This window comes from Carassius gibelio, chromosome B6 (assembly GCF_023724105.1).
Source record: "Carassius gibelio isolate Cgi1373 ecotype wild population from Czech Republic chromosome B6, carGib1.2-hapl.c, whole genome shotgun sequence".
NCBI classification, from domain to species: Eukaryota; Metazoa; Chordata; class Actinopteri; order Cypriniformes; family Cyprinidae; genus Carassius; species Carassius gibelio.
In genome coordinates this window covers 25,325,922-25,348,628 of record NC_068401.1, presented here as the reverse complement: position 1 = coordinate 25,348,628, position 22,707 = coordinate 25,325,922, and the positions used below count along the sequence as shown (strand labels likewise).

General features: G+C 36.5%; 1 protein-coding gene across 5 annotated transcripts; it reads right to left on the bottom strand.

Moving 5' to 3' along the window:
• Nucleotides 1-625: 625 nt before the first annotated feature.
• On the bottom strand, nucleotides 626-22,562 carry LOC127959658 (myc box-dependent-interacting protein 1-like). 5 transcript variants are annotated; one of them, XM_052558952.1, is made up of 16 exons: nucleotides 22,169-22,561; nucleotides 15,909-15,989; nucleotides 15,721-15,775; nucleotides 15,064-15,158; nucleotides 13,513-13,608; nucleotides 11,427-11,534; nucleotides 11,093-11,185; nucleotides 10,444-10,529; nucleotides 9,670-9,745; nucleotides 9,525-9,580; nucleotides 9,362-9,394; nucleotides 8,756-8,819; nucleotides 8,286-8,414; nucleotides 5,397-5,462; nucleotides 3,901-4,002; nucleotides 626-3,813 (listed from the first exon to the last, which is right to left on the bottom strand). In XM_052558952.1, exons 1-16 carry the CDS (start codon nucleotides 22,247-22,249, stop codon nucleotides 3,712-3,714), a joined length of 1,323 nt encoding a protein of 440 aa, XP_052414912.1. In that variant the 5' UTR covers nucleotides 22,250-22,561; the 3' UTR covers nucleotides 626-3,711. The 5 variants fall into 5 exon arrangements, with proteins under 5 accessions (XP_052414912.1, XP_052414915.1, XP_052414913.1 ...); XM_052558955.1 differs by lacking the exon at nucleotides 8,286-8,414 and having other exon boundaries at nucleotides 22,169-22,562; XM_052558953.1 differs by lacking the exon at nucleotides 9,362-9,394 and having other exon boundaries at nucleotides 22,169-22,562.
• Between the last annotated feature and the right edge of the window lie 145 nt (nucleotides 22,563-22,707).

The following is a 22,707-nucleotide window of genomic DNA, read 5'->3' as shown; positions in this document are numbered from 1 at the left end:
TTATTCTAAATGCTTAAAAGTTAAATAGGTCTTTGTTGGCTTGCTGTCAATAAACAACAACAACAAAAAAAAAAATCACTCTGAGCGATAATTCCAGCAATACTGAATGTCTGTCATTATAGGAATTGGAGCCATTTTAAAGAATTGTGGTTATATTTAGCATTTTTTAAACACGGCATGTAAATGGCCTTCACTGCTTTTGATATGGCATGTTTTTTTTTACTGTTGTCTTCTTCATGTGTTTTAGCGTTATGTGCATGTATCCAGTTACACTCAAAAGTCTAACAGCCAAATCTACTTCTCTAAAAGCTCTTTCTCTTTGTTTCTGTCTCTACATAAGTGGTGCAAACTGTCCCCAAGCACTTGTCATATCTGTACACTAATTAAGTCTAAGCTATTGTTAACCGTCTGGGTGACCATGGAGCCCAGGAACAAACATATCTGTTCCCAGACTGTTCCCATGACAATAAATGCACATGAAACATGCAATCAAGTCAGACTGTGGAGGCTGGAGCCTTTGTTTAATTGTTACTAGCAGTTATAACCTGTGTTATGTATTCTGAAGTTCATAGACTTGCATATCCCATAACAAAGGATTGATGATGTGAAATGAACAAAAGGACGCTTTATAAGTTCAGTATCATTTTAATTTTAATATGCTTTTTGAAGGCTTCTTGACAGGGTGTTTCTTACAGAGAACTGCATGTTAAGACAGAGTATCCTAAGCTACCAAAATGAACTTTCTGTTGAAATATATGTTTCATGTGCAACATCTGAGATTTAAATTTCAGAACCTTGACCATTCAGATGGAGTCACTTTCAACATTCACACGGTTTTCATTCAGGTGAATAGAGACTAGACCTCTTGCAGCTGTTTGCTCAAAGGCCTGATAAATATTTCTTTATTCAAAACGATTCAAATATAGAGCTTACCAGGCAAGAATATTATAGCTCTGATGTAAACAGGTCAGAGAGAGAGATTTACATACACACCGACAATGCCAGAGTTGACAATACATAAGAGTTCACAAAATAGCAATTAAATTACTCTACTTGGGAGATTCTACACTGTTTTGGCAAAAGCAGATTTCCTGTATATTTGATAACAGATTAAGCATTGAAACGGCCCGATTTTGTAGCATTTCAACCAGGTGCTAAATGTGCTGAATACTGAATATTAGTCACTGTCATTTCTCAATGATGCAGTGCCATTATTTATCCTGATATAATTAACATAGAAACAGAGATTAACATAGAAAACTGAATTTTAAAAATATTAAAAAGAGACGTTAGCGTACATATTACTACATATAACCAGATGCGGGTGCAGCTGAGCACAATTTTGCCTTTAAAATACAAAATTCACTGGTGGAGTGATACTGTTCTCTCTCAGTAAAGTATGTGAATAAATCTCGCTCAGTTCATTCAGTGTTTCCACCCTATCAGTGCATCACAGGCTATCAAATAATCTATATTTTTGACATGATTTCCTATTTTAAATATTAGTAAGATCATGAAAACGAGATATGTTCGATCTTCTCCAGTTATTTAAGAATTAAGCTTTTGTGCACCCGTCTAAAAGGAACTATAAAACATTCATGCAACCATGACAATTGTTTAAAGATTTGAAAATACATTGAAAAATGTGTTTCAAGCAAACTGTTGCTCATACAGTACAACTTAGTGGTTTGTCCCATTGCATAATTTTCAGAATCTTTGGTGGCAGATACCCGAAGACCTTTATAACAGAACAAAGAAAAACATAAATATTGTGTAGTTTATTGAGATGAACCCCTCACATGCGGTGCAGTGCTAGAAACCCTATCTAGGAAACAACATTGTGTCCTGTACATGTAGAGCGAACATTGTGTGCTCTACATGTACAGGAGACTCTAGAGATAATAAAACCAGTTAAAGATTCATTTGTCCCTGATTTTTAAGTCAACATTAAATGTAGTTTGCCCTTAGCACTTTTTTCCTGAAATATGTTATATTTCTGAATAAAACAGTATATATTGTATACTGGACTTCAGGACTTGATTGGTTTGAGAGATACTGACAGTGATTTGTGACATCAGCAGACTATGCAGGAAGACAAACTTTTTGCCCACCAGATATTTTACCTTTAGTACAAAAAGTGTATTCTATTTATACTTTGTGTGAAGAGCATCTGTCACTCTTTGCACTTGTATGCAATATGCTATTTGTTTCTATTCATACTTGTGGAAACAGCATCTAACACATTTATTTTACAAGCACTGAAGAATTGTGCATAATAATTCCATGTTGACAACAGAGTAAAAGACTTCACTCAAATACGTTGCTTGATGTGTGTCATATCAGATTAGGGCAAAAAAAACTGATGCTTTATATCTTCCCAAAATGGCCCATTGACAAAAACCAATCAAATCGGCCCCAGTCTGAATTGTGTTCATGGCCATGTTCACACTGTAAAGTTTCAGGTGTGACAACCCAACAAAATACTGGACTGAATCCCCTAAATTGTAAATTGATGTGTGTACTTGACAAAGTGCAACGACTGACACCACGGTAATCTTAAAGTTTTAGAGTCTTGCGTGTTTGGTATCCACTATTTTTAATTAAAGTAATACTACAGCAACCAAATACTCATTGCATTCAACAATTGTAACAAAATCACTGTTGACAGAGGCGTTGTTTATTTTTCAAAGTCTGCTTCACAAAGAATGATCTTGCAGTGTTGCCATGTCCACTTATTAGCAGCATATTTGGGATATTGTGGCCTAGTGGTTAGAGTTTGACTCCTAACCCTAGGGTTGTGGGTTTGAATCTCAGGCTGGCAACACCATGACTTAGGTGCCCTTGAGCAAGGCACTGAACCCCCGACTGCTCCTTGGGCACTGCAGCATTAAATGTCTGCCCATTGCTCCGGGTGTGTGTTCACGGTGAGTGTGTGTTCACTGCTGTGTGTGTGCACTTTGGATGGGTTAACTGCAGAGCATGAATTCTGAGTATGGGTCACCATACTTGGCTGAATGTCACATCACTATTTGGGCTTCACAGAAAAACCCGCTCAATGCTACTCAAAACTAGCCCATTCGCTTTTCACGGGGGCACCACTGCTTTTGGGTTCGCTCATAAAGCGATCCAGTTTATGCAGGTGCAGGTTGTAATATTTGGTTTTATTTTCAAAATAAATCATTTGGATTTTTTTTTCTTGTTTGCTGTTTTTTCTAGCAAGACCTGGCAACATATGCAAATCAAGGCTCTTGGCGTATCTCCTTCCCTGTGACTTTCTTGCACTGTGCATAAAGCAGACAACATATCTAGTTTAAATACATCATTAACATCTAGTTGTTCTCTTCAGTTGTATACAAACTGCGAAGAAGTTTTGTACATGTGGTTGTCACTCCTGAAAATAACTGAACTGTGTGGACAGATCAGGATTAGGCTTTAAAGGATGAACTGACAAGTGAGTTTGACTGCAGTGTGTACATGGCCCATACTACTCCATGAAGTTGTGTAAAACATGCTGCTGCAAATATCATCTAATACCTTTTAATGTTTATTCTTACCCCAAATGACCACAGTATATTGAACAGAGCTTCTTCTTTTTACTTTTTGCTTGAGAAGCCCTTGTTTTTTGAAGATGTTTTATAAAAAAATGTTATCACAGTAAAGTGGTGAGGACACAAAGTATAAGAGTAGTTGATTCTGAGAGGGCTGTTCCGCTCACAGTTTCTGGGTGAAGTTTTCAGGGAAGACTCCTTTAGCTAGGAGGTTTTTATTCTGAAGCCAGTGTGACTCTTTTACGCCCATTACCCAGCCTTCATCCTGCGCACACAAACAAAAAGACGATTAGTCATTGTCCCATTGTATGTGAGTGTGTATGCAAATCTAAACACGGGAGCCATGACTGACCTGTTCATCTGGGTTGGCAAAGGGAAGCACAAGCACAATGTCACCAGCCTTCAGATCAAGTTCATCGCTGTCTGTTGCTCCGTAGTCATGCATCACTTTCACCTACCAAAAATCATGTTAGTGAATTCTCTCTCTTTGTCTCTCTCTATGTATATATGTCTCTCTAAAAGCTCTGTGTTTGTTTGTTTGTGTGTGTGTGTGTATGTATATTTTCTAATCATCAAATAATGAAAAAAATATTACATTTATATTTGGTCATTTGGCAGACACTTTTATCCAAATATTGTTAATTGTATAATAAATGAAAAAAGAAAACAAATAGACAGAATAAAAAAGTATAGAGAAGCTACTGTTAATTTTTCTTTTAAAGAAAACAAGCCGTTTGTATTATATTACTATATATTATAATATCAATAAGATATATTATATTAAGCAGAACTTGCTTTTTTTTTTACCAGTAATAAGAAACGTTTCTTGAGCACCAAATCAGCATATAAGAATGATTTCTGAAGATCATGTGACACTGAAGGCTGAAATAATATGCTGAAAATTCAGCTTTGCCAAATTAGGAATAAAATTATTAACATTAAAATAGAGAAATCATTATTATAAATTGTATGTGTGTGTCTGTGTGTTAGTGCTGTCAAATCGATTAATCGCAATTAATCGCATCCAAAATAAAAGTTTGTGTTTATATCATAAGTCATAAGTAATATAAGGGTATATTTGTAGCATTAGCCAACAATACATTGTTGTGGGTCAAAATTATAGATTTTTTTAATGCCAAAAATCATTAGGATTTTAAGTAAAGATCATGTTCAATGAGGAAATGTTTTAAATTTCCTACCGTAAATATATTACAACTTCAAAGTTCATTTGGACAATTTTATTTTAAAGGCGACTTTCTCAATATTCAGATTTTTTTTCACCCTCAGATTCCAGATTTTCAAATATTTGTATCTCGGCCAAATATTGTTCTATCCTAATAAACCATTAATGAATGGAAAGATTATTTACTCAGCTTTCAGATGTTCTATAAATCTAATTTTTAAAAACTTACACTTAAAACTGGATTTGTGGTCCAAGGTCAAATATGTGTATGCTGTGTATATTTGTTATATGAATATATAAATGCAATACAATATATGCAATATTTATATAAGATTTATATTATACATAAATAGTAATATACACTACATATATTTCTTAAATATACACGTGTGTATTTATATATATACACAGTACACACACAGATCTTCTGCAAACACAAACTTTTATTTTTGTATGTGATTAATTACAAATTAATCAATCTGACATATATAAAGGTTGCATTTATTTGGTCAAAATACAGTAAAATACAGTAATATAATATAATATAATATAATATAATATAATATAATATAATATAATATAATATAATATAATATAATATAATATAATATAATAAATACCACCATTGTAAAGATTTGGGATCTTGGGTTTTCAGTGCATCTCACCTTATAAAGAACAGATGGAGGAAGCTCTGCATCTGATGAGCCATTTGTCACTGTTGGCGCTTCATTCTAAACACAAAGAATAAAGAGAAACACCTTAATTACACCTGATCAACTCAACAGAATAAAACAAACCTTCTATATATAGAAATGAATACCAAAACGGACATTTAGCCTGACCACAGTGGAAACCTGTCACACCCACAGAACAACAGGATCTACTTCTGAGCCATCCTAACGCCATCACATTACTCCACAATACAACCTAAATGATTCTTGTTCCTCTTTACACTTTGAAGCTCCTCCCACTGAGGCAGCTCTGACTCCGCCTCCCAAGCCTGAGCCGCACCACTGCTCCAGTTAGAATCTGCACTACCTGGGACCCTTCCTCGCCCCAGCGCTCCACACCATGGTCCTCCCAGCCTGACTGCGCAGACACACTGTCCTGCTCATCCCAGCGGGGAGCTTCATACAGCTGTACAGCAGAAGCGACCTCCTCCTCCCACTGAGGAGCCTCATACGGCTGCTGGCTGTACGTGTGTGTGGCAGCTTCTTCATTCGAGTCCCACTGCTGGGAGGGGTCTACAGCAGGGGTCTGATCAGGATGGGTCGCCAGGATTGTTTGTTGGATTTTGGGAGGTAAAATAGATGGCAAAAGGCACAAATAATTCTCAAAAAAATTGAATAAATGAAGGAAAAGGTGAAGAAGAGATGTGAATTACAGTTCATTCTAAACCCCCAAAATGGTTATTTTAGTATTATTTGTAGTTTTTTTTTATTAATATTTTGAATTAACCTTTATTTTAAGACTTTCAATTTTAGTAAAATTTAAAAAATATTTGTTGTCTTTATTCATTTTTATTTATTTAATTTATTACTGATTAGGTTTCATTTATTTTTATTTCAGTTTTAGTTTTAACTTAATTTTCAGTTTTACCTTGACCTTGACCAAAAAGCGAGTGAAATCTTTTATTATATAATTCACCAGCTAGCAAGATTGACAAACACAAACCTAAATAGAGGTGCACGTAAACCCCTGAGCTAAGCAAACTGTGCATAGTATTTTTTCTTGTCTACATTAAGATATAACTTTGTTCTTGTGTGTTTTCAGCTCACAAATCAACTGACCTGACTTAACATACTGTGACTATTAAAACTACTGGATGCGGGTTAACTTCTGCTGAATGTCTGTTTGTTTGTTTGTGTGTGCTTTTCTTTCTAATTTGTCATTTCAAAGACTGTAGAAGAATTTCATCCAAAAGCCCCATCAAATGGTTATTTCGGGCTCTTTGAGTGCAACCCTCTGCCATGATCAATCAGACCACAAGAGGTCAAGAGAGACCTGATCCATCACAGCACAAGGTCTTCTTACCTCCCATGAAGCCTTCTTCCATGAGGCAGCACAAATATAATAATACAATAATAAGAATGCAAAGTACGTCTATCACCATGACATTAGGAAGAGAGCTCTCATAAACCCCAGTGACCGGAGCTTATAATATCAGTTTTATTACAGCAAGCATGAGAGGAAAGCATTCGTTAAAGGTGAAGTGGATACTGGAACACCATGTACAGGAGTAAGGAGAAAATTAATATACAGTAATATTCACAATGAATAAGCGCAGAAGAGATGTAATGATGTAATTCAGTGGAGTGAATATAATCATGGTAAAATGTGTCATACAGAGCTGGGAGTATAATACAATTAGTAGCTGAGAGCAAAGTAAAATTTGCCTAAACATTTTTATACACTACCATTCAAATCTGGGGTTTGAACGTTTTTGCTCTTTTGTGCTCATCAAGTCTGCGTTTTCTATTTATATAAAGAAATACAGTATAACCTTAACATTTTGAAAACTATTATTATTTTAAACAACTATTTTCTATGTGAATATATTTTAAATGTAATTTATTCATGTGATGCAAAGCTGAATTTTCTGCATCATTACTTCAGTGTCACGTGATCCTTCAGAAATCATTCTAATATGCTGATTTGCTGCTCAAGAAACATTTCTCATTTTTATCTATGTTGTCCTGCATAATATTTTTTTTGGAAACTGTGACATTTTTCAGGAATCTATGAACAAAGATTTCAAAAGCATCATTGCTCAATAAAATTATTGATTTTGTTTAAATAAATCATACTGACCCCAAACTTTTGAATAGTAGTGTATGTTTTATTCATTTATGTTTTGTATTATTTATTTTTGTCTGTCCCTGGAAATTTTTTTTTGTAACTAGTAGGAATCAAGTTCACATGCATAACATGCGAGCAGCTAATGTGTTGCATGCTAAAGGGGAAACATGCAGAAATTTCAGTCCACTTCAAAATTCAAGAGGCCGAGCTGTTGCAAGCATCTTAGATGACAGCATGTGCTGAATTCAGAACTGCATACTAGCATACTACTCTTACTACTTTTACTATATATTTCCATAGCAGAAATAGTAAGAGCAGTATGGGGTTCCAAATTCAGCAATGGTTTTGCATGACCGTGACCTTCACCCTTTGCCATCCTGACCCTTCCTGTCCTCTGACCCACAGCCGGTGAGCTGGAGCAGTGCTGAATGCTTGCCAAGCATCCAGATCTAAATCCAGCACACTGCACACTGCTGGACCATTACACTGCTGTGCACAGCACAAAACACCAGCTTTACTTCAGCAGTGAAGGTATTCAGTGGAATCACTGGTTTACAGCAACAGAAGATGGTAATGCTGACAAACTCAAGAACCAGTGATACTTCAGTTAATGATAAGGTGACAAGTCACTTTTAGGGTGAAAATGGAAGTTGTATGTGCAAATTAAGGATGGAGAGGATTTATAAATGAAACGGAGATGAAGCCAGGAAGAGAGTGCTTATATAAGCAGGGGAGGGATTCATTTGACCTCTGACCTGTGGATGGGTGGAACTGTTAATGTCAGGCACCACTGCATCTTCAAGCGGGTTAATGGTGTTGTCTTGATTCACCTCCTGAGATGAAGCTGGCCTGGGCGGCTGTGACACCGGCGGTCCTTCTCTGGACTGCCACACCAACACACACATGCAGATACACACAAGCAGAAGGAAAATACATAACACACTGAGGGTTAAAACACCCAATCAGAAGTACTTATTGTTAGCTTGTATGTGTGTAACATGCTTTGAGTTTGCTTAAACTCGATTGTAAGGCAGTTATTGTTGTTATTGTTAACTACAACTAAAATTTAAACCCCATTGCAATATACGATGTATAAATGTATAAAAAAGGGCTTGGTTTTATTTCTGCTACTTTAGTTTCATACAGTAGTAAGACATTATAAACAAACAAACAAACACATAAGTATAACATAGAGCACATAATATCATCAGCTCTCTCACAGTACCTTTGCTGGTGATTTAGGGGGGTCTGACGCTGACTCTGAGAGGTTGTGATTGGCTGCTTCTTCACTGCATGAAAAACATAAATAACTACTCCACTTGGCATTACACGTTCATGAGTGTCTTAACTGAAATAGATCACTAGGTGGAAGCAGAGATCAGTGTTACTACTGCAGGCAGATCGGTGCTCTGGTTGAAATCAATACCATGCACAATTAATGCATTTCACAGACATTCCAGACATGCAGTCCTGTTTTTTGTGTGAGCATGTACACACAGCCCCATGCAAGCAGTACTTTTCAATAACAAACAAGTGTTAGTGCTTTTTTAATAATTCAGCCGTGATTTGCACCAAAAATTCTATTTTTTGTTTTATTTTACAAATGGAGGAAAAACATATGCTTCAAGAAAAAAACTAATGTTTCTCTGACATTTCTTCAGAAGAAGGCCTGAGAGCCAAAACATTGGTTTTTCTTCCATGTAAAAAATAAATCAGCTGGATTTCTCAAATCATTAAAAAGATTTACACACCAAAACAAGACATTATATGAGAGTGCATCTTTAATGCAATTAATGTTGCATAAACACACATAAAAAAGAGGAGCTGTTACCTCTTCCCAGTGTTTGCTGTAGGGACACTTTTTCTGTGGATAATTTTGGGGAGCGTTGGTTTAATTTACAAGGAAAAGAAGAAGTCGCACATCTGTGTGCTAAAGTACAGGAAAGCAGAAGTGTCTATACAGACAGGAAATTTCCCAAGATAAAAGCACTCACTTGGCTAGACGCTGCTCTTCCAGTTTGGTCATAATATCACTCAGATTGTGGTTCAGCTGTGTGTGAGAGAGTGCAACATACCCTGGTAACCAACAACAATAATCGCATTTATTCCTTGTTAATAAGTCTCTTATCATTGGCTCACTTTGCCCATGTCTATGTGAAATTTTTCCTCCAGGCCGGCAACGCTCTGGAATGTGTTAACATAGATGCCAACACGACTGAAGAGAGAAAGAGAAAATGACAAATTAACATCTGTTATGTACTTGTAAAGATGTGAATGTATCATTATGCACGTCTCATGATACAAATAAAGCAGCTGTTTTTTCTGTGGAACACAAAATAAGAATATTTGTACTACTTTTCATTATGATCTCTCAAGCTAAACAAAGGACAAATAAAAATGTAAAAGTATCATAAAAACAGGACTCATGTTATATTGCATGTCTTAAGCCAATAGAGGTCAACAGTTTGGGTCAATAAGACCCTATTTATTGAAAAAAAGTACACTTTTAATTAGCAAGAATGCATTAAATAAAAATGTGACAGTAAAGACATCATTAAAAATAAATGACAAAACAGTTAATTCAAAATGTAAAAATATTTCACAATATAGTTTTTTTTTACTCTTTTTAATCAAATAAAGGTAGCTTAGTGTGAGGAACAGAAATTTAGGACAAAAAATTAAGTTTGTAGCTTGTCAGATGTGATCACTTCAAATTGTTATTACATAGAAAAGAGATGTGTGCAAATATTACAAAATTATCCCTTTGTGTTCCACAGAAAAAAAATAAATCAGAACAGCAGCACACAAAGTTTAGAAAAATGTGATGGTTATTCATTTTTAGGTGAACTATTCCTATAAGATGAATAAGAAAGATAAACAGAGATCATGTCGGGATGAATAGCTGGTTATTACCTGTCCCACAGGGTGGGAAGTTCCTCCTGGAGATCATAATTGATCTCCTCAAATACCTTCTGAGCTCTGCCTAACTCTTCCTCAGCCTAAACACACACAAACACACCAACACACATGGTCATTAGACTAAACCCACTGTAATTTATGAAAATACATATACAAAGACTGTGCATGAATAGACTGTGGACAAATGATCTGATTCCTTTCTACTGGAACCTGCAGAAAGAATTTAAAACAAACATCAAACATTTACTCACCGTATGTCATTTCAAACTGTATTACTTTACTTTGTACTGTATAACAAAAACACTTGTGTACTACAATATAACCAAAGTCCTTTAATTAATGACACTGTTGTCTTCTGTAAAGTTGCTTATCGTAGGTCTAGGTGAATTGTAGGTGAGAAAAATACATTTTTTTAGAGAACTATCCTACTGTTTAGGGTCATAATTGTATTCAGCTAAGATTCATTAAATCAATTTGAAGTGAAAAGTGAAGACTGCAAAATAAATGCTGTTGTTTTAAACTTTCTATTCATCAATGAAGGAACATGAGGAAGCCACGCTGTGAGTGGGTGTGGTCAGTGAGTGGGTGGGTGGGGTTATGCAGATTAAGGGAGGGTTTACAGGCTGAGTGACAGATGAGTCACCTGGCTTCTCGAGAGGTTAGTTTGAGCGATTTGGTGTGCTGTGATTATTCCCTGAGCCCAGCCGGGAGCAGCCTTCTCCACCAGAGCCAGAGGCTAGACGTGCAGCAAGAGACGGTGACAAACACACTCGAGTGCTGGAGTTAGCTCACACAAATCTCATCAAGCAAGATAACAACTCATGCAAATGCACTAATGTGCATACACTAACTCAAGCATATAAACTGAATGCAATACATCAATTACGTATTGTTATAGGGATAAGTTGGTTAGTTAACAAGAAATAAAAGCCAGACCGTACAGCATGCATTAATAAGCTGGAACGAGCATCCGGTACCTTGGCAATTTTGGCCTCATCCTTTTTCTTGCTTTTCTGTATAGATGCAAAATGATGTCTGGCACTGTCAAAATCTACCAGCTTCCTCTCGCGCTTAGCGATGCGAGCCTGCAACGGGAGAAAGAGTCACAAGTCCATCTAACACAGCAGTAACTAACTATGGTAAATAGTCAATGGCTTTAAAATAGTTCCCAGTGTGTTGTTATAAGGTTGTGAGTGTTGCTAGAGGGTTCTTGCTATGTAATGCATCTGCATGCCGGTATCTACATACAGCCAGAACCATACTTCAGTGTAAAGCCCTATTTGAGCAATAATAAATACATTTGCATGGAACATCGTTGATACACCATGATGCTACAATTAGAGTTGGGTACCGAAAACCGGTGCCAATATGGCACCAGTACCTATGCAACCGGTATGTACTAGAACCGAATCAGAACGCAAATGTCGGTGCCTCAATTCGGTCCCGCTTAATGCCTCAGCGAATGACTGAAATATTTGTCCTGGTTCTCTGAAATGGACGTTAGAAGCATGGGCGTCGCTAGGCCATTTTTTGTTTATCGATAGATTAGGGTTAGGATTATAATATCGGTGTTATTTTTATGAATACATTTTACAATACTTCGGTAAACAAACCTGCCTGGTTTAAAACATCTAGAGCTAATATTTAACTAATGATGAAAGCGCAATTTGCAGAGAGGTATTTCAGTTGTGCACGGTAGACTGTCTGACTTAAAGGAACAGTTCACCCAAAAAATTAATTTGTGTCATCGTTTACACACCCACAGGTTGTCCCAAATCTGTAATAATTTCTTTCTTCTGTTGAACATAAAAGAAAATACTTTAAACAATGTGGGTAACCAAACAGTTTCTGGTCCCCAAAGACTCTGATAGTATTTTTTTTTTACCTTACTACGGAAGTTACAACCATCAGCTGTTTAGTTGAGACACATTCAAAGTATCTTTCTTTTTGTTCAGCAGAAAAAAAACTGTATGCAGGTTTAGAACAACCAAATTAGAATTTTTTTGTGTGTGAACCACACCTTTGAAGTGACTGACACATCCGTTCTTCTAAAGGTAAAGGAGATACAGAGATACAGTCGAAATATTATGTGTAACTCGGGAAATGAGAGCATCCAAGGAGCATGCGAATGCTATGTTTATTTATTAAAAATATTTGTAATGTTATCCATACCATTTTTTTTTATCGTATCGATTCAGGCACCATTTTGGCACTGCTACCGTTTTAAATGTAAGGATTTGGTATCGTAAAAAAGCCCAATCAATACCCAACCCTAGCTACAACTGAGCTGTTTATGTGGTCAGTCATATTATTGTCAACTATAAACATGTCTCTTATTGATTTGATTGCTTGTATTTAATTTAATGACAGGACAATAATTTATGATTTTGTCATTTAAATATTTTTGATGAAGTGTTTTAAAAATAGGATAATCGATGCATTATAGATTAAATGGCTTTCTGTCTTGCATTTTACCTTTCAAATTATAAATTATTTAAAAAATGTGGAAATTAGCAAAAATAAGTTAATGCAAACTCTTATTTACCAATCAGCCAATAGCTGTTTTTAAACTCATTATCAACCAAAAAAGAAAAATATTAATCTTACTGGTGCATCCCTAATAATGACCCATTTGAAAAAGTATACATGATTTTGTTATCTTTTTTTTAACAGCTCCTATTTTATTTAGTGGAACTGTGATGAAATAAAATCCTTGAAGACATTTTCCAGCATTTCAGTAATAAAAGTGTCCATATTTAAAATGCATGCACATTACCACAAAGCACAACCATTACTGTACGGTGCTTGGCAGCGATCAAAAGACATTTACAAAACCACTTTTCGTCTGATCCCTTCTTGCAAACACAGAGATGTGGATTCACACTGCAATTAAATTACCACACAACCTTGGTGTTTGTCAAAAAAACAGTAGGTAATTGAGCTGGGAATTTTTACATGGGGGAAAAAACAGACATACTGAAATTGGACAGCAATAAAATCACTGAATAGTTCCTGTAAATGTTAAAATGCTTGCATGCACCACTTATTAAAGAAGAAACAAACCCTTATGTCTGGAAACTGAGCCAAATATGTGTCCATGGAAAGGAGGGCACTGTCCACAAGCTTCTGTTGGAAATCTTGCCACAGGAGGTCAGTGTCCTATAAAACAAATATAATCAGACATGTACAGCAAGACACATACTCTCACGCTCTCTCACACACACACACACACACACTGACAAACCACTGAGAACAAAAGTCTAAATATACACATGTACAGAACTATTCTAAAACAGAGTTCACTGCAGTAGCACTACTCTAGCATCATCAGCAGCGGCTCTAGAGTACACCGTCATGTTTACCTCCATTTATTATCCATTTCTTTCTCTATCATCTCCTTTACTCACAGAGGGATGGGTGAGTGGAAGAAACCAAAGAAATGTAGAAAACACAATCAATTTGCAGATTTATTTTATTTTATTTTACTAACCTTCAGGTCATCCAAGATGTAGATGAGTTTGTTTCTTTATTGATACAGATTTGGAGAAATTTAGTATTACATCATTTTTGCAACAATGGATGCTCTGCAGTGAATGGGTGCCATCAGAATGAGAGTCCATACAGCTGATAAAATAAAAATAAACATAATAATCCACACTTTTGTTTAGTTTTTATCAGCTGTTTGAACTACATCTTAGACAGCCTGACTGAGGGTGACTAAATTTTTTTATATTTTCATTTGTGGGATTCAGAATGAAACTATACACTTCAGTTTGGGGTTGGTTAGAGTTGTAAAAATGTTTTTGACATCTCTTATGTTCACCAAGGAAAACTATAATATTGTGAAATATTATTAGAATCTAAAATAACTGTGTGACGAGAGGGGCGGGGCCGAGAGCCGTGGGAATGGTGTCACCAGTGTAGAACGAGAGACGACCAGGCCTGATTTTATTTGGTGTTTTGTTTCTGTTTGTGCACAACATTCATTCTCATGGGGCTGTCACGCTCTTTTGTGTTCATTTTATTATTAAAGTTTTAGTTGAAATAGTTATTTATTTTTATAGTAATAGTAATAATTTTATATTTTAATATGTTTTAAAATGTAATTCAATCCTGTGATGGTAAAGCTGAATTTTCAGCATCATTCCTTCAGTCTTCGTTGGCACATGTTCCTTCAGAAATCATTCTAATATGCTGATTTGTTGCTCAATAATTCTTTTATTTGGATCAGTTTTGCTGCATGATATATTTGTGTCTCACATAAAAAAAAAAAAAACTGCCCCTAAACTTTTGACCGGTAGAGTATAGGCCCATTCAAATGCTGGCAGATTTTGGTATGTTAGCACATCTGGGATAAGTATGAGACTTGATTAAATTGAATCTAGTCTCCTGTGATCATTAACATTTTCCTCTGGCTCTTCTGAAACTCTACAAGAGACACATTTAAGGTTACTGTGGCCCTTTTTAATAGTATGTGAGAAACAAGAGGCTTAAGAAGAAACAACTGGCATATTAAAGAGATTTTACTTTCCTGTGAGATTTTTCACACTGAAAACACTAATGTCACACAATCCAGACAGAGTGTTTTGCTCTGCCAGTGTCATCCTTACACACCTCTGCGATGGAGTCCACCTCCTCTTTGCCAAACCACTCGGGGTCGTACATTTCTGCCAGACAGTCCTGTAGACGCTTTGAACACTCGTGCATGGCTGTGGAAACCAAAAAAAAAAAACAGGTCAGCTAAGAGCCAGTCACATTGAAACAGACGACTGCTCAATCACTCAACCGAACACACATCTTTCAGAGAAGTGAGAACTGCTGTGGGCACTGGGGAGGAAGCTGAGGCCACGGGGTTGTGCATTAGGGCAGCACACAAGAGTCTGCTGTAAAAGGCTGTCTGCTTACTTTACATTTCTTTAATCTACTACCACTACCAATGGTTAAAGTGGTAGTTCATCCCTAAATGAAAATGCTTCCTTTAAGATTTGGATATATTGCGTACAGACTGCTTTTTTTGGAGCTTGGTAGATCAAGCGTGCCAACATTATGACTTTCTTTCTTCTACAGAACATAAAAAATATATTTTGAATAATGTCTGCGTTTTTGTTCACACAGTGAAAGTCAATGGGTACCAAAATATATTCTTTTGGGTTCCACAGTAGACTGAAAGTCATACAGGTTTGAAACAACATGAGGGTGAGCAAATGTTAATTAAACCCTGTGATCTTTTTTATCGTATTATATATACAGACACACAATTAAGAGTCTTACTTTTCACTGCCGCCATATATGCCTTCAAGTCTTTCTGCAATTTGGTGCCATCAGCCTGCAGATATAGATCAGAGAAAAGAAACCACCACTAGATATTTAAGAACTACGGTGAGGGTTTAAGGTCAAATGTCAAGGCATGGTGTATATTAAGGAGGGGGTCAGAGAGGGTGAAGGTTTAAGGCTCTTACCAGCTGCTTGTTGAATTTGGCCACTTCCTCCTCAAATGCTGTGTCTTTTGTTTCATCCGCCTTTCCCAACTTCTGCAACACCTTTCGGAGAGCAACACAACACAGGCGACATCATACAAACACATGGTACACAACTTCTGCATTACTGGTTTGTAGGCCAGCCTTTGTGTTTGTGGGGACCAAGGCGGGAATTTATAAATATCATAATCTGACAACACCAAATGTAGCAAGTGATTTTTCTAAGTGAGTGAAAGTGCTAAAACAAATCACATTCTACGTCATTTGAATTAATGTAAAGAAACAACAAATGAAGAACTATGCATTAAGGTGAGTAGAAAGTTTAATGTATTTTGTGAAAAGACTGGTTTAGTTGCATCATGCCCCTCAAATCAGCACATTAATATTGAATTTATCACATATAGAATACCCAAGACGTGTCACCCGTTTAGTTTTGAAAAATGCTGCAGGAAGCCCCGCCTTCTGAACGAAAGGCCTACAGTCAATGTGTCCTAAACAGATTATCTGTGCTATGTGTATATACATTTCTGTCAAACGAATGAACCTGTTTATTGTGATTAATTAACAGTAATAATAATCAATCTAATTATTATTTATTATTATTATTATTATACATTGGTGTCAGGTTTAACCTAACCTAATCATATAATTGTGATGAAATCATCGGCATGACATTACTGTTTTAATAACTTCTTCAGCTGCTATCAAACTTTTTTTAGGACATAGAATTTTTGATTCACAATTTGTTAATGCATTTTCATCTTAAACAAATGAAAAGTGCAGTCTTAAGACCATAGATGTGTATGTGGGTCTTAAAAAGGTGGCAAGAAAAAGGGTCTTAGATCCCCAGCCTCCACAAACATAGCTTTCAGTATCAGTTCCATGTTTTTCTTCCCCATGAAGAACGCTGACATGCTGTAACTGTTCATAAGAAATGAAACTTATTCATGGAGGCTTACAATGAGTTCCCCGAGAGTGTCATTGACTGCACTTCACTTTCTTGCCATGCACACATACAAACACTTGCCAAAAGTTCAAAGCACAATGTCCTTTCATTGCATAGGAATTTCCATTATACAAGACATAACTATTTCCTAGCATATTTAATTACGCACATTTCCTTTCGTTCAGATTGCCCTACTTCCTGTCCAACATGTCTGAGGTAGTGCTTGAATCCGGTTCTATTTATTCAGAGGTCATTTCCTTTTCCTTCTGCTCCCCCATATCAACTCCTGGCAGCACATAAAACATGCCATGCCATCTGTGATCCAAAGAGATTGGTCTCTGTCAGCCTGACATGAACAACAGAATAGCACATCCTATGACGTCTGCTTCATAATGTCAAAAGATCCAAGATGAAAGGATGCAATTTCTCACATTTTTCTTTTTTGAAATGCTTTCTAAAAAGTTTAATATGCAAAGACAAATATAAGTAAGCCATCTGAATGCTAATATACTTAAGAGTTAAAGGCAGTGTCAGCTGTGCTCTTCTTGAAGAATGTGTATTACTGCACAGGGAGTGTTAGAAAGCTGATCCTGAATGCATTGCAGCAGGACCCCTCCCTCGAGCCCCCTGACATCTTAAAATACAGCGGCCTGGATCTGTGTCATGATGACCTGTGCTCCCTGTGCAGTAGAGCAGATCTGGGATGAAGGCATTCTCTCTGACTCAGAGGTCTTCCAGGAACACTGGATATGACTGTACTCACTGAGCTAGTGGTCGAACGGCATGGATCTTTCAATAGCTGACGAGATATCTAGAGAGCAAGTGCTTGGTGAATGGTATGATAAAATAATACAGAATTTATAAGATAGAAGATGATATGTCACTCACTGCATACTTAAAATTATCTTGAAATTTTCTGAAATAGAGCAATATCCATTTATATGACTGTCAGTAAATTGTGTTGATACGGAGTCTTGTTTAGGAGTCAAGCAGACATGGTATAATAACTTAATCAGGCTGATTAGTGTATCAGTTTTTTGGTCTGTATCTTCTTGTCTTGTAAGCTAATGGCAATATGCTACAATTGGAAAACTATTGGAAAACTGCAACTTCATCCAAACACAGCATTGATAGGAAGATCGCATGATTAATTTCATGCATCTAAATTAACTAATTTATTCTTTTGAGAGAAGGAAACAATTTTTTTTTCAATATCCAAATTACTTGAGCACGTCCACATGCATTTTTCATCATACTGCACTTCAGGAAATTATTATAATGCAGCCAGAGATAAATTATGAGAAACATCAATAATTAGTTCACCTCCAGGGTCCGGAGTTTTTTTATTCATTTGTCACGTAATAGACGCACAATGAAAATCGTTGATTAATGACCCATCACAAGCACGAAGGGTTATAAAAGCACCACAAATTATATGTTCTTAAGGAAGTTCTTTTCCAAGAGCACTTAATAAATTTATAACCGTAAACAAAGGCATTTCCTATGAAAATTACAAAAACATCCTGACTTTCTCACCTTTTGTTCAGTTATACTTCTGCTCTGGCTTCTGTACTGTTCTGATTTACAATAGAAACTAAGTATTGGAGAACAGCTAATTTATCATCCTGTATGTTTCCTCTATTGGAAGCTGGCTTGCATAATGTGTCCGTGTCCAAAAAATTGCTTAAATTACAGTCTGTTCGTATGGCTTTAGACTAATATAGTAAGTCATATGAACTGATTTTTTGTCTGTATATGAGCAGCAGGAACATTTTCCAAGTTGTCTCCTTTTGTGTTTCACAGATAAAAAGTCATCCGGGTTTTGAATGACATGATTTTTCATTTACAGGAAAACTATTTATGAGTCAGCATGTTTAATTAATACAGCTCTGATCACACCAGTGCCAAACATTTGTCCGGCAGCTGAGAGATTCCTAAGTGTGTGTGAGCAAAACATTCAAGCAACCGAGAGAAAAGTTTATACTAACTGATGCAGTTATCCATATTAATACACCCTCAAGATCTGACACCATACAAATGCACATTCATTTTCTCTTTCCTCTACAACAGCATAGACTTTTATTGATTTATATAAAGAATATTTAGCTTCAAAATGCTCTTAAAGGTTTTGTCAGACTGAGCTATATTTCTGGGACAAATCTGTCTAAAGTAAACACACATCCACACTTCTGCTGTAAATGGAGCCTTAACTAATATCTTAAAGGAGCTTATAATGAGAGAAATTTAGCAGTAGCCTGTATGTGCTTGTGCAAATTTATGACCGCATTCTCTCAAGTATAAACCAAATGTCACTGCATCTGTATTTTATAAAGGCCCTTGGTCTTTAATTCTGGTCGATGGGTGCTGGTGTTCAGTTACAGCCCCCAAAATACCCCAGACCACAGCCGTTGGCATTCACACACACCACAAGGGGTTTCTGGGGATTAGCTCACAGCTACAGCCTGACTGCTATTCATAGCCCAATGCACACACTGCTCTGTTGCTCTATGAGGACAGACAGGTGTGTGGGTGGAGTGCGGAAGAGGGGTGTGGCTCATCCTTGAGCTTTTGATTGACAGGTCGCCTGCCCAATCAGAGCAGAGGTCAGGGGAAGGCTGAGGACACTTCCTTTGGGTTTCTAATCTAAAAAAACGGGGTGGACGTAACTTTGCACCCATCTCTTGTCTTCCAGCGCTTGGACACTTCTGGAATGTTTCTACACAAAAAATACAAATAAAAAAGGATGGGTGACCTGCCATAAAACGACAGACAGGTGGATGTGGGAGAAGCAAAGAGTGAGAAAAGACAGAGGAGATGTTGGCCATTTGCCACTAGAGGATCATGGTTAAGTCTCCTCTACCTGGACGAATTTCAGGGGGGAAGAAGAGACTGCGATCTTACCTCAAAGCAATCATGCTGATGGCCAGCGTATAACTTAGAAGGAGTGTACACTCTCACACACACACACGATTACACACACACAGATTCTTTTAGAGTGAGTCCAGCTTTTTACGCTCTGAAGAGGCAGAGACAGCTGATGTACACTAAATGCAACTAAAAAAAGATCTGACAAATAATATTTAGGCCCAATGTAAAGCCTACAGACAAAAGCAATCTGTCCAATAAAAGTATTAAATGGATAGTTCATGCAAAGATTCAAATTCTGTCATAATTAAAGCAACATAAACAGTAGTCAGTACTCAAACCTAAGTCTTCTGAAGATAGATACTAGCTAACTCTTCATGCTGAACAGAGCAGAATTTAAATGTAATTCCCTGTATATGTAAATCTTACTCACACTATTACATTCCTGAAAAAAAATCTATCAGGTTTTACACAAAAATATCAATGAGCATAATTTCATAATTTATTGATTGTTACAGATAGTGTTTTTTAAATGCAGCACTTGATGATGATGTTGCGAATGATGAGAAACCTCCGAATTACACACATGAGTCTAGCATGCAGGACAGAAGAGCCCCTGGCCTACAGGAGGAGGAACACAAACACCGAAGCAGACAATGGTCCTAAATAACCTCTTAACTCTCTTTGTTAACATTTAAATGATTACAAAGTTATGTGCTTGGTTTATAGGGACAGGAAATGATAAAACGTATCTTTCCTAGAAATCTCCTATCCAAGATGTCTAAGCTTCTTATGAAATAATAAAAGTACAAAACTATATTTAGCATGAAACAAGCTAAAACAAAAATGATCAGTATTCTAAAAGACTAAAATGTACTGATTTCTGATGTTCCTGTACTGATTCTAGTGCTAGTTCAGATTGTTAACTCATTGAAATGGTGTGCAAGTGTCAGAACCCTAAAATAAACCTAGACATTGGGCTGAATTTATCAAGTAGTTCTTATAGCCCTGGTCTACTCAAATCAAAAGCGTGTCACTTTTGCACTGTGCAAGGCTCTGGTGTCCAGCTGTGCGGTCTGGGAGGTCGTGTAGCGTGGAAATGACACTTCCTGTGTACCTCCTGCTTTCAGCTGGGGGTTGTTTGTGTTGATGCACCAATCATACCCTGAGATCTAAACTGTGCCACAACATCGCCATTTCCAAACTGCTCCATATGTTCCTGAGAGCCAGGGATTCATTTTGTTGTTTGTGAATATCTCTGATTCCATTCTGTTTAAGTCCTAGTGTATCTTAAAGAGAACATTCTGAGCTTTTCTGTGTTACAAAATGTTACAGGAGAGAGCGAGACTAGTTGGGGCATGAGGATGGTGTTGTAAGGGTTGAGTAATTATAAAGCGACAGAAATGTGTGTTTTCTTTAGCAGTGGGTTTTAAAAATCCAAACTCCTTAAACAAGTGAACACCGCAAAAAAAACAAAACAAGAAAAACAAAACAAAACATCACATTCAGACAAGTGCCAACTATATAATGAGGGTAGATTATAAACATTTTTTGTAATAAATCAGCGAGGGGCAAGTTGTCACAATTTTAATTTTGTCTGTTTCATTAGTTTTTTTCAGAATCATTTTACTGTTTACATATAGTGGAGCCTACAACACAAAACAGACACTGAGTGAAGAGAAAGCTTTATTTATTTATTACTTTAAATTTCATATTTTAAAAAGGTGTTGATCTCAGATCAGTGTTAATAGCAGCTCCCTAATGTGACAACTTACCCCATTTGACAACATGCCCATAAACTTTACATTTTTAACTTTAAATTGAACTCGAGTATTTTTGATTTATTTTTACTTGAGAAATGACAGTGGAAATTATATGTATGTATTTTTTTTTTTTTTTTTTTGTACTAAAGTCTGTACTAAGGTAAAGTACTAAGGTATGTGCCTGACTTTCAAAATAAATTAAACTTTACCTGGCAAATATTTAGTGGAGTACAAAATTATGACAAATAGCCCCCAATCTCCACTACTATATAATATAATATAATATAATATAATATAATATAACATAAAATAACCAATGGTTGATTCATTTGAATGAAAAACTCAAATGTCAAAAGAGCTTGGGTCACAAACAGCTGCTCTTTAAAGCACTTCATCTCAAATGACCCCATGAGTTTCAAACATAACTTTAACAGGAACTGCTCCTGGAATGAGAAACAAATCCATCTTTTCTACGCAAGAGAGGATGATGACATACACGTTTAATATGAAGTGTTAGTTTTACAGTCTCTTCCTACAGTAAACACAGAGTCCGATTATTTGACACTTAGAAGAACAGCTATTCAGCAGGCCGCAGTTGAATGTACAAACTAAATAACAACAACAAACTATAAAACTGTTACAAATACACAGAGAGTAGAGGGAAGTACCTTCTCTTGTGCTCGAGTTATCCTCTTCTGTACATTACTGGCCAGTTTCCCGGCGTTGACTCCTTTCCCTACCTCTGCCATGTTTGAGCTTCACGTTTCCAAAGTGAATAAATAAATAAAGGAACCGTTATGAATGAAGTAAAGCGCTGTGAGACTGGCAGGAGACGCCGAAGAGCAGTAACGTGTGGGGAAATACCGTCGGATCAACAGGAGGTCGGTGGGTGAACCCTCTTAAAGAGACAGTGCGCGACTTCAGAGTCCTAAATGTGGACACGGAGAGTTATTATTGGACTAAACTCCTTCCAAACTACGCCATCAAAAATTTAAACTTAAAACTCTCAAAGAATATATGGTCAAAAGGGTTCCGTTATTTGCCTCTGGTGACAAGCGATTGGAAAACGATAGAGAGAGAGAAAGAAAGACAGAGATGGATTATATTTTCACTCCTTGTTATAGACGCTCTCTTAAAGGCACAGGTAAACACGATCAAGTTATTATAAGCATTTTTTTTTTCTTTGAAAAAGTTGAGAGAAAAATAG

Excerpts from the sequence above, each read along its gene's own strand:
- LOC127959658 (XM_052558952.1), bottom strand. The coding sequence starts at position 22,249 with ATGGCAGAGGTAGGGAAAGGAGTCAACGCCGGGAAACTGGCCAGTAAT. Across the intron at positions 11,535-13,512 it reads CTCAGTTTCCAGACATAAGG|GCTCGCATCGCTAAGCGCGA; the intron begins GTTTGTTTCTTC and ends CTCCCGTTGCAG. Across the intron at positions 9,395-9,524 it reads GAAGAGCAGCGTCTAGCCAA|AAAAAGTGTCCCTACAGCAA; the intron begins GTGAGTGCTTTT and ends AATTATCCACAG.